A 12,343-nucleotide genomic window follows, 5' to 3' on the forward strand; every position below is an offset into this window, starting at 1 on the left:
GGAAATTCGTGAGATCAGGTTGGTGACCGTTCATATCTTCAATCTAGGACTTTCTCAGTGTCGATAGCTTCTCTTGTTAACAGGGTTCCTCAGGGATCAATTTTAGCCCCACTTCTTTTTAATTTGTATATGCTACCTCTGGGGAATATCATTCGAAGTTTTAATATTTCTTTTCACCTGTGCGCCGATGACTCACAATTGTATATCCCATTAAAATCCAATGCCTCTTTACAGCCCCCTATTAAATTGCCTGGACAGCATTAAGACATGGATGGAAAATAATTTTCTTCGATTGAACCGTGACAAAACTGAGGTCAATATTTTTGGTCCACAACAAAATCGCACCGGTCTGAGAAATAATTTAGGCCCTTATTCATCTTATGTAAACTCTAAGTGCAAACTTACGAAAGGCCTGAGTGTCTCCACTACGTATATTTGGCCCGTACATCAAGTCAGCAATTTTCTGCAACGCCAACTGATGTGGCTGTCCATAATGTTCAATCAGCGATTGCATTGTTTGGCTGTATGGGTAACGGGAGTTGCTGTAAGAATCAGCGATTAGAAGAGCTTCTTCGAATTTCAGATGTTCAAGCAGAATTTGATATTTAAACTGTTCAGTTGCATCGTAGGGCAGCAAATTGTCAAGAGATATTTTGAGTCTAGCAAACTGCCGTGGATCTTCCACTGTGAAATCTGGTATTGAAGGGTTCGGACCTCTGTAAACGCTTTCTCTGGTGGCAGGGGAATGCGTGCGCTGAACGAAGTCACTTGGATGGTAATGAGACCCTGGGGTGTAGTCAGTTTGTCCTCTAAATCTGAAGTCAGCTGCCGATGAATGATCACGTATTTGTGACTGTGGTGGGATGTTTCTTTGGTCATGTGCAGCGTGTACATGTATTTTGTGATGAGGTTGTGATGTACATGGCTGATTTGGTTGCTTGTGCACATACCTGTTCTTTGGTGTGAACTGCAGTCTCCTTTCTGATAGTTCACCTGATAAATTAATCTCTCCTTCCAGCTCCTCATCGGCTGAATATGCCGTCCCATAATCCATTACTGGTTTTCCAGCCTGGTCGGAGCACTGATTACTCATCTGGGTTACTGGTGATTTGCTCAGACGCGGAGTAGGAACCGGAGGATGTTTCTTAGCTGTCTTTAAGTGAGTGCGAGGCATAGGCACCGGACGCTGTGTTGAGTCAGTTTCATCCCTTTCAGAGCTGTGTGTCATGTCCTCAATGGTTTTATGCAGTCGTCTGTTCTCTTCTCGTAGCTGCCGAATTACTGTTTGAGCATCTTTGTCCCCATAATGGTCTCCAGAATCCTCAGTAACGTCGCCACGGTAAGTGACATGCCGGCGGGTGAAGGGTGTCATCCCGGCAGCACCTTCATTTTCTGACTCCCAGCGGTAAGGTTCTGGCTGCATCCTGGAAGTAGGTGAATATGCATGCTGGAAACCACTGTATTCCACCTCATAATCTTCCAAGTGACGTGGGGGGCGTGATAGTCGCTTAGTACGGACATCAGGCTCACACTGTGACTCTGAATAGCCTTTGGACATCTTATTCCGTGGTAATCACCGTGATCCGGCTCGAAGGACCAATGTTAAAGAGGTTTAAGGACTGTATTGACTGGTTCTGACTAAATTGGGATCATCACGGGGCATCGGTAAGAATGCACAAAGTCCAAAGGTCCAATCACTATTTTAATGTAAGTGTGGTTTCTATAATAAACAAAAATATAAATAATCAGTTTACAACAATAATGATAAATGTTTAAATCAAATGATAAACACGTGAGGATACATGGCTATAAATGTAAACAATTTACTATCAATGTACACGTGATTATCATCTTATAACCACATCTCAATCGAGTGTAATCTCACAAACCACATAAATGTATAGCTCAATAACATCTGTAAAGTGTAAATACTTAAGTAAACATATGGAAAATAGATCGTTATTAGACTTATGCAGCGTGCATCGGAACACACATGCATATATAATGCACACAATCGTACCGCTAGCATTAGCGTCACGGAAATCCGAATACACTTGACATCAGAACGTTGCAACACATAATACAACAGTATCAATATAATCAAGCGTAAATACGGTAACATATATGAGGAAATGAAACTTACTTTTAAATGTACGCACACTTTCCTATGGCTTGAATACACGCGAGCCCTCAACTTTCAAGCGAAACATAACTAGTTGCGTCATCTCTGGGGGCGGGACTAAGTAACGACTGTCAATCAATTACAACACACCAATAAGAATAAACTTTCAGAGCCTTTTCAACAAAAACTCTAATGCAAACATATGCCTTTCTAGATCAAGGAAGTTCAGCTACCTTTTGTTCCGATCGTTTGATGCAAAATCTGAATTTGAGTGTAAAGAAAGCTAATATTCTTCTTCGTACCATGGGCCAAGAACAGTCTGTGTCCTTTAATGTCATTGATGGACTGGAAATTAGTGGTATAAATACTAATGATTTCTTCACTTTTCCTTCTGTATATACCCAGCAGAAGATGCCTGTTAATTCAGAAAACATAATTTCTCAAGAAGAATGATCAAAATGGCCATACTTGGATAGAGTTAAAGCACCGTAAATTCAAGCAGGTGTTGATTTATTGATTAGAAATATAGCCTCCAATGTAATGGAAACATATTAATTAACAAACAGTCATGGTAGTGGACCATTTGCTTTTAGAAACCTATTAGGATGGGTTGTTAGTGGAACCACAGGAAGTGTTCACAAGAATGAAGCTGAGCATTCTGCTGTTATGGTTAACAGAATATATTTTGTCAACTGGAAAAAATTTTGCTCAATCATTATTGTCACGGGGTGACAACGGAAAAAAGGAGTAAACGGAACTACTTTGGTGAGGGCGGTTTCCCGCCGGACCGATTTGAAGGTAACACCCAGCCAGTTCGGATCGCTCCGCCGGGTATTTTATGAGCATACGAGCGTCAGGTGTGCCGGTTGAACGTGGTGATGGCGGATTGGGACACGACAGAGAAGGAAGGGCTATAAAAGAGGTGTTGAAAGAAGGAAGAGGTTGTTGTTGTTGTTGCTATTGTGGAGCTCTCATTCCTGTTCCGGTTGGAGGAAGAGGCAGCGGTCTAGCGAGTGGGCACGTGAAGATTGAGTTTGAGAAGGGTAGAAGGACCAGACCATTTATTTGGTTGAAGAGGAATAGGGGCTGTGGATAAGGATCTAGGGGAGGATGTTTGCTCACGTTGGAAAACCTGTCTGCATTGATGCTTGTATAGAAACGTCTCTTCTGCTTCAATCGCTGTGTGCTTACGAAGACAGCCCTGTCTGGATATTCATTGTTGCTTACATAAGGAAGCCCTTTGTGTCTACTGCTGTTTGCTCACGTTGGAAAATCTTTCTGCATACTTACTAATGATGCTTGTATAGAAACGTCTCTTCTGCTTCCATTATTGTGTGCTAATGAAGAAAGCGCTGTCTGGATATTCATTGTTGCTTATATAAGGAAGCCCTTTGTGTCTACTGCTGTTTGCTCAATTTGGAAAACCTGTCTGCATACTTACCATTGCTGCTTGTATAGAAACATCTTCTCTGCTTCCATTGCCGTGTGCTTATGGAGGAAGCCCCATTTAGACATCCATTGTTGCTTATATGAGAAAGCCCCTTGTGTTTACTGATGCTTGCTTACCTTGGAAAGCCCGTCTGTATATGTACCCCTGCTGGCTTGTACAGGAACATCTCCATTGCTGTTTGCCTATGAAGAAAGCTGCATCTGTATATCCATTGTTGCTTGTATAAGAAAAGCCCCTTTGCGCTTTCTGTTGCCTATCCACTTCGGAAAGCCTGTTTGCATACTTACCACTGTTGGCTTGTACAGGAATGCCTCCATCGCTGTTTGTTTATGAAGAAAGCCTGTTTGTATACTTACTACTGCTTGCTGGAACAGGGACGTCTTCTCTGAATCTATTGTTATTTGCTTACGAAGTAAAGCCTCGTCTGGATATTCAGTGTTGCTCATATACGAAGGCCCTTTTGTGTGCACTGCTGCTCGTCCACCTCGGAAGACCTTGTTTGTATACTTACTCTTGCTTGCCTGCACAGGAACATCCCTTCTGAATTCACTGTTGCAGCTTGTGAAGGAAAGCCTTGTCTGCATAGCTGCTGCGGTACACTCAAGAAAGCCCCTTCTGTATACACCACTGTCTGCATACCCAGGAGAACCTGTCTGTATACCTACCACTGCCTGTGTACACAGGAAAGCCTTTTGGTATCCCCATCAGGGTTCTTGCAGGTTTCAGCAAGTTAAATTTAAGACCTTTTTAAGACCTTTTAAGACCAACACGACACATTACTAGAAGCTTTCGAATGGTCTCAGAAATTCTCAAAACATTCTATTTTTATTGATTCAGTTATAGAAAAATATAAAATAAACAGTATTAAAACAGATAATCAAAATACATGGAAATACATTATGCTTAACCCTATTAGACCACGAGTGTTGGCGCCGACAAATTCTGCCCCATAGGCCTTTAGGAAGAGACTTCTGACAATGGAAGCCCAAAAAGCTTGGCCATCACGTGATTCATAGAGACTTTATTTAGATCCTGGAAGCTCATAGTGAGCCATTGAAATACATTGAGTTAGAATCAAAGAGCTGTGATTTTTATTAATGAATAGTCAAGAAATGCATTGATTTACAATATTTATATATCACTCATATGTGCAAGTAGTATTTTTATAAAATTCTATCAAAATGTTTTTTGACCAATAAAATCCACTAATATGAGATCAGTTAGTATGGTCTGCTTCTGGTTTAAGCCCAGTTTTACACTGCTTCATACAACTTTAAAGCTTTAAAATGCATCACACTGTGTGGTACGTAAGCTTATACGGGCGGTTTCACAGACAGGGATTAGACTAGTTCTAGACTAAAATAAATGTAAGGCTGTCCAAACAGAAAACAACTTGCATTGACATATCTTAAAATATATCAAAAAGAACACAAGTGTCACAGAGTGACTTTATACAGCGGAACCCAAAATGGCGGAAATAGTTCCGCCCGGACCATTTTCATTGAAACGCCCGGTCAGTTCCGGCAACTCCGGGCAAACAAATTTGGGGTTTATTACGAACAGGTGTGCAAAGCGAACGTGGCGATTGACGATTGGACATTGCAGAGAAGAGGAGGCACATAAATAGGACATCAGGAAGACAGTAAGGGAAGTTTGGATTCCGGCAAACATTGTGAATGAGGCGGAAGTGATCGGTGTGCTCGGAGAGATGTATTGATGTGGATATTGCAGACTGGGCGAAGTTAAAACTGAGGATTGGGCTGAAGAAAGACTGAGCTAAGTGTTAAATCATTCCTTTTGAAGTATTTGTGCTGACGTGTACTGTCTACCTTGAAAAGACTGTGTATGTTGAGAAGACGCTGGAAGCAGATTGAAGGAGAAGGAATGGAGAAATTATTGTACTGCCGGCCTCGGATACACAAGACATCTGGAAGAGAGAGGGAAGTGTCAAAGGAAACTGTGAGTTATGTTGGAATTCATCTTGTTGTTGCCTTGCCAGTTACACCCTTGCTAATACTGTATCCCAGTGTATCACTTGTGTATCCGATCAGTGTGTGAGCGGCCCCACCCATGTCAAGGATCGTAGGGTGAGCTGGAACCGGCCGAGAAGAGGGAGGAGTGGGCTTAAAGATCGTGGTCTAGACGTTCTCGCATGGTCCTCCTCTGCACCAGCCCTTTCGACTATTCAGGACTATTCCCCGGCCCAACATTGTGATTCTGACCTTAATTCACCGTGTGTGGAGTGCGGTGGGTGAGTCTTTTGACATGTGTACACCTGAGAAATTGTAGTGTTGTGCTGTGTCAGTGTTGTCAGCAATCACTTCCTAGGCTGAAGAGAGCCCTGTCATAGAAGAGTGGATTGGAGACGTTGGGTGGCTGTCATATCTATATACACCCGACTGTGACCCATTAACCTCCTTCCCCCGCCTGGTGGTGGCGTGGCAAATGTATGAAGTAAGGATTTGCTGTGAATATTGTGTGGAATACCGAAAGAGGGAAAACTTGTGATTGGCTGCTGCGTGGACAAAGCATACGTACTGTCGTTGTGTATAATTATACATCTGTGGAGTGCTTCCAGATGCCCGCCCACGTCTAGATCTCTTGCCCCGCTGTTTGTAAGAGAGGAGAGTGGAAGCGACTGGCCCACTCAGGCAGTACATTACATGGTGTGGCGCCCTACCTCAACCTACCCACCTTTGTGATACCATCTGTGGGCGTGTTAGGCCCAACGTTGCAGCAGCCTCGACCTGTACCTCCATCTGCCCTTCTTGCCCGAAGCAAAGAGGTGTTGTATCTCTCCCTAAATGTTCACTGGAGTATTACACTGTTTAAGGGAATCTGTGTGTTTTTCTGCTGCCAGTCTGAGCCAAGGGCTCTGGGTCGTCGTGGGACTGTTCCGCTATGTGTTTGGATGTCAATGTCGAAGTGCTTCTCAGAAGTCTGTCCTAGTGAGGAACGCCAGAAGTTTGCTGTGTGCATGTACGTCCTGTCCAGCCACATGAGCCTCGAAAGCTAGAGCCTGATGTACGCCTATCCACGTGCCTGTGAGTCGAAACCATTCAAGCTAAAAGCCTAGGATACTCACCTGCAATCGTACCTGTACGCCCAAAGTTCCAAGCCCAGTGTATTCCCCTGTATACTCACCTGTACACCCAAAGTCTACGCTCAGTGTACTCCCCGGTATACTTACCTGTAAGCCAGAAGCCCAAGCTCAGTTGACTCTCCTGCATACCTACCTGTACGCCCAAAGTTCCCAGCCCAGTGTGTTCACCTGTACATCCACTTGTATGCTCAAAGCCCAAGTCCAGTGTACCCATTTGTATACTCACCTGTGCGTCCAAAGCTATAAGCTCAGTGCACCCCCTGTATACTTACCTGTACGCCCAAAGCTCCAAGCCAGTGTATTTTCCTGTATACTCACCTCTACACCCAAAATGTACGCTCAGTGTACTCCCCGGTATACTTACCTGTACGTCCAAAACTATAAGCTTAGTGTACCCCTTGTATACTTACCTGTACGCCCAAAGCCCGAGCTCAGTGTACTTATCTGCATACCTACCTGTACACCCACCTGTACGCCTCAAAGCTCCCAGTGCAGTGTACTCACCCGTATACCTTCTAGACATCTCCAGCTCCAAGCCCAGGTACACCCCCGTATACCCTCTGGACGCCCAAAGCTCCCAGCCCAGTGTACTTACCGAATACCTTCTAGACGTCTCCAGCTCCAAGCCCAGGAAGGGAGGTTGGAGCATTCACCTGCAGTCTACCTGGAAGACACAAGGAGTGAAAGCTGAGAATACTCACCTGTAATTCACGTGTGGATAAAGAGAGAGAGAGGAAGTCAGGAAGACCTACCTGAAAGTCCCCGTGAGAGTCAGAAGCGACTCGGATACAACGCTCTCCAGTCCCAGAGAGCTTGTTTATTTTTAGAACCCTTTTTCCCTTCCCCCTTACCCTTTTAAATTTAATAAATATTGTTTTACTTTACTTGCTTCGTCCGTCTGGACATTGGTTTTTTTTTGGGACGTCCACTGATTAGTTCTTCAGTGTTTTAAATTACCCTTGAATAAATTAAATTAAATTTAAGACCTAGGATAAAAATCTGGGTGTTTTTAAGACTTTTTAAGGCCTTACATTTAACATTCTGAATTTTAGACTTTTTAAGACTTTATAAGACCCCGTGGGAACCCTGATCCATTGTTGCTTGCTGAAGAATCAAAAGTTTAATCTACATACCTATTGTTGCTCTCACAGGAAAGCCCGTTCTGTAGAACCCCCTCCAGCCTACCGGTTGCTACGTACCTGCCAAGGGAAGTCTGCACCGTAAACTTACTGCTGCCGACCTGTAAGGAAAGTTCCCTCAGCATATCTGCTGCTCTACACCTGCAAGGGGAAGTTTGTTCTGTATACTCACCGTTGCTGATCTGTAAAAGAAGGCTCTTTCTGCATATTCCCTGTTGTACCTCTGCAAAGGAAGGCCCCCCCCAGCATATTTGCTGCACTACATCTTTTCAGGGATGTCTGGTTGTTTAATCACCATCGCTAACCTGCAAGGAAAGTCCCTTCAGCATATCAGCTGCTATACACCTGCCAAGGAAAGCCTGTTCTGTATACTCACCGTTGTTGACCTGCATACTTACCGTTGTGTTGGGCCGGCCTCAGACAAATACAGGAAATGGGCCCGTCATCCACCTGCCCTGGCTTGGCTGGAAGAGAGAAGGCAGAAAGAAGATTAGTTTTAGAGTGCTCAGTTTTAAATTAAATTAATAAAATTCAATTTGTTTACTGTTACTTTGTTGTCTGTCTGCTTTTTGGGAACTCTGGGGTCTCCTCGAGGTGGTACTGGAGTCAGGGGCAGGGGCTAGAGTATTGGTAGTCTCCCCCAACCTGTGACAGATTACTTTAGTGAAAGGGTTGTGGACAAAATATAAATGTCAAGGGAGAATCGTCAGTTTACGGAGATAATGAACAGGTCAGTCATAGCCAGGCTTGTGCAGAATTCAGAATTGAATTGAGAATGACTCCTAAATTCCAATTCAATTCTTGAATTTGAATTTATGTCAAAACCAGGATCAAGAATTACAATTTGAATTTAAATTAAAGGAAGCAGAATTCAAACTCTGTAAGTGAAGTGTTAAAAATGAAGCTTTCAGTATATGTCAGATATGATTGCATTACATATTCTATAAATATATTCGTTTGTACAGATTATATTAACAGGAAATGTTTTCCCCCAGCAATTAATGTTCAAAACTCTAATCACATAACAAATAATTACATAGCAAATAATTAAGTTTGATTTATTGCAATTGTAATTGCAATAAATCAAACTTAACTATTTGTTATGTGATTAGAGTTTTGAACATATTTATAGAACACTGAATGTATGTGAGATTCTTTCTGTTGTGTGACTGTGGAATTTCTTTGAATTGCCATGAACTTAATTCCACTTCCTGTCATTCCAATTCCAATTCAACTTCCTGTAGGGCGGAGTCAATTCAATTCAAATTCCAATTCATGAATTGAATGGAGGCCAATTCTGAAATTCTGAATTGTGCACAATCCTGGTCATAGCCCAAGATGGATATAACAGCCTGAAATTACCATTCAAGACTGATTCAAACAAATTCATGGCTTGAAGAGGAAATTAGAGAAAAAACAAGTTTCATGAGAGGTACACCCACTTTCTTAATGATGTTGTAAATAAAGGTTGCAAAGGAGGTGCCACTTCACCAACTGGAGTGTACTGAAGGCAAAGTTTGGTACATACCTCACCACGGGGTGTTTCATCTTAAGAAAGGATCACTGAAAGTCGCGTTCGACTATGGAGCAACCTTTAAAGGAATCTCTATTAATAGTCAAAGGCCCTAACCTTACAAATACTTTGATAGGAGTACTAATGAGATTCAGGGACGATCAATGACAATCAAGCTGACTTTTCAGAGGAAGTAACTGAAACCATCAACAATAACTTTTACATGGATGACTGCTTGAAATGTGTGCCTTCTGAGGAAGTGGCTGTCTCTATGATTAAGGATCTTACAGCTCTTTGTCAAAGAGGAGGTTTCCATTTGACAAAGTGGGTCAGCAATAGCCGTATGGTGTTGCAGTCAGTTACTGAGGAACACAGGGCTAAGGACCTACAGCAGTTAGATTTGGATCGTGACAAGCTGCCTGTTGAAAGAGCTTTGGGTCTCCAGTGGAGTGTAGAAGCCGATACCTTTCAGTTCAGGATTTCTGTAAAAAATCAACCATGTACAAGAAGAGGTATATTGTCTCTACAGTGGCTCAGTGGTTCATGTAGGTCGTCTACAAATCGGAAGGTTGTTGGGTTAATCCCCGAATCCACCTGACCAAGTGTCGAGGTGTCCTTGAGGAAGACACCTAACCGCAGCTGCTCCTGACGAGCTGGATGGCGCCTTGCATGGCTGACACCACCGTCGGTGTATGAATGTGAGGCAAAATTGTAAAGCACTTTGGATGGCCATGGGTCTATTAAAGCGCTATATAAATGCAGTTCATTTACAATTTACATTTTTATCACCACTTATTCTGCCAGCTAAGATGCTTTTACAGGAGTTTTAGAGACAGAACTTGGTCTGAGACAGTGTCATACCAGTTAAAGTAGACATTATGTTAAAAAAGGAACTGCAACTGGGTCATTCTACAGAATTGGTGTAATTCGGGTGATGGAAATCTGCTTAAATAAACTTCTTTAATAGCATTAACTTGTCAAATCTATGAATCCGCAAAACGGGGAGCTTAATCTAGGTTTAACTTTTTTAATACATTTTAATAAAGAATCCATGACCTTGTATCTTCAATACCTGACAAAATGAGAATATAATAATAGATAATGAATATGATAAAACTTATAAACTTAAACATTTTTCCATCTTGTTTTGTTTTTAATGTTTTTGTGTTGGTCAGTTAACGGAATAGTGCTTAGGAAGTACTCATTAAAGAAGTAACACCAATGAAAGTAACACCAATGACAATTTACAGAAAAAAACTAACATTTTAACAAAATGGCTGCCATTAGCCATGTGCTATTTTATCAGAGATGTAACAATCACATACAAAAAAACAAAACACTAATGACATCCAAAAAACCTTATCTCAAAATTCTTAGATATATCATGATATTTTAGACAAATAAGGTAAGACATCTCAAAAACCTTTTGCCTTCATCCACTTACCTCTTGACCCAGGAAAAACCTCAAAGAGCTGATGCATTGTTTCAAAATAAAAGTGCTTTGGGTAGGGTAACACCAATGACATAAATTTGGGGGACAAATATTTATTTGATATTATTCATAGTGTGCTGGATAAATTATCCACTTTGGTGGCTGAACAAAAAAAGGGCTTGACACTCACTGTCCAAAAAATTCAATTTTCCACAGCATAATTTTGCAGAACTGAAGTATTATTTATTAAATAAAAGTAACTCCATACAAAATGAAAAAATCTAAATCTTAAGTAACTAAAGGATTGCAAAGATAACTCTTGGATTGAATTTCTCATGGAGTCAGGATGTGAGGTCAAAGACTGTCACTTCCTGTTCTGGCCACACCCTCAGGTGGAGTCACAGTCCTTTATCTCCAGAGGCCTATACCAGCTTCAACCCCTAGATGGTGTCAAACTCAAAAAATAAGTTTATTTAATGAGATTAAATAAATACAACCTAAATTAATCCTATTTTAGCTCCTACACATAGTAATAGTGTATTTTTACCATTTCAGTGTTGTAGTAAATTCATACAGGGTTAAAGGTAAATGTAAATTAGATTTGTTTTATAAAAAACATGGTTTTAAATAATAAATACACAGTTCAACTTCCATGTATGATCAAAAGGACAGGGCAATTTTCAGGACCAGACATTTAAAAAAAAAGTTTAAAAAAAGGAAAAAGATTAGCATTATTAATTTCAGTCAACAGGAAAGATTCCAAGAAGAAATTGTGGAGCTCAAGAATGGAAGTGTGGAAGTCAAAAGGAATAGCACAGTCTACCGTCTGGAGCCTATATTGAAGGATGGACTGTTGCTAGTTGGTGGAAGGCTCAATAAATCAGCCATGCCTGTTGAAATGAAGCATCCCATCTTGTTATCTAAAGACCAACATGTGTCTCATCTTATACTACGAGATATTCATGAACAGGTGGGTCAAATGGAGGCTCTTACTGCATTAAACAATGAAAAGATTCAAAAGGTTTTTGTCACGGTAGGAAAATCCATTGTTTTCCTCCGTGTCATGTTTGTGTGTGTGTGTTGTTCACTTACCCCTGCCATGTGCTCGTTAGAGCAATCCCTGTCACCTGTGTGTTGATTGTCTCGCTCCAGCTGTTCATCATTACATCATCTCCATAAATACTCACCTGACTTTCTGTTCCCTGCCAGATTCTATTGTTTGCTCAGTCTCCGTGTTGCTTGGTTGTTTCGTGTACTCTGGATTACGTGTTTCAGTTTGGATGTGTATTGTCGTCGTCGTCTTCGTGTGGATGTTCCGTGTCAGCTTGGATTTCACCACTGCTCACCACTCGACCAACGTCGCACTCAAAACACCAACTTCCACCGTAGTCATCGTCACCATTGCCTTCAACAACACCGGACTGGATTACTTCCGCATTGACACTGAATACTCTCTCTTTGTTTACATTTAATAAACATTGTTATATTTTTCACCTGCGTTTGCTTCCGTCTCTTACAAGTCATTACAGTTTTATTGCAGAATGGAATTTCAATGGTTAGACAAATTCTTTGTGCAGTCCTTCG

General features: G+C 41.6%; 1 protein-coding gene across 1 annotated transcript; it reads right to left on the bottom strand.

Annotated features, from left to right (window-relative positions):
- Positions 1-373: 373 nt before the first annotated feature.
- On the bottom strand, positions 374-2,302 carry LOC141366196 (uncharacterized). The gene is made up of 2 exons (XM_073871688.1): positions 2,144-2,302; positions 374-1,720 (listed from the first exon to the last, which is right to left on the bottom strand). Exon 2 carries the CDS (start codon positions 1,556-1,558, stop codon positions 374-376), a length of 1,185 nt encoding a protein of 394 aa, XP_073727789.1. The 5' UTR covers positions 1,559-1,720; positions 2,144-2,302.
- Positions 2,303-12,343: the final 10,041 nt, after the last annotated feature.

The sequence above is a fragment of the Misgurnus anguillicaudatus genome, chromosome 2 (assembly GCF_027580225.2).
Source record: "Misgurnus anguillicaudatus chromosome 2, ASM2758022v2, whole genome shotgun sequence".
Lineage (NCBI taxonomy): Eukaryota > Metazoa > Chordata > Actinopteri > Cypriniformes > Cobitidae > Misgurnus > Misgurnus anguillicaudatus.

Excerpts from the sequence above, each read along its gene's own strand:
- LOC141366196 (XM_073871688.1), bottom strand. The coding sequence starts at position 1,558 with ATGTCCAAAGGCTATTCAGAGTCACAGTGTGAGCCTGATGTCCGTACT.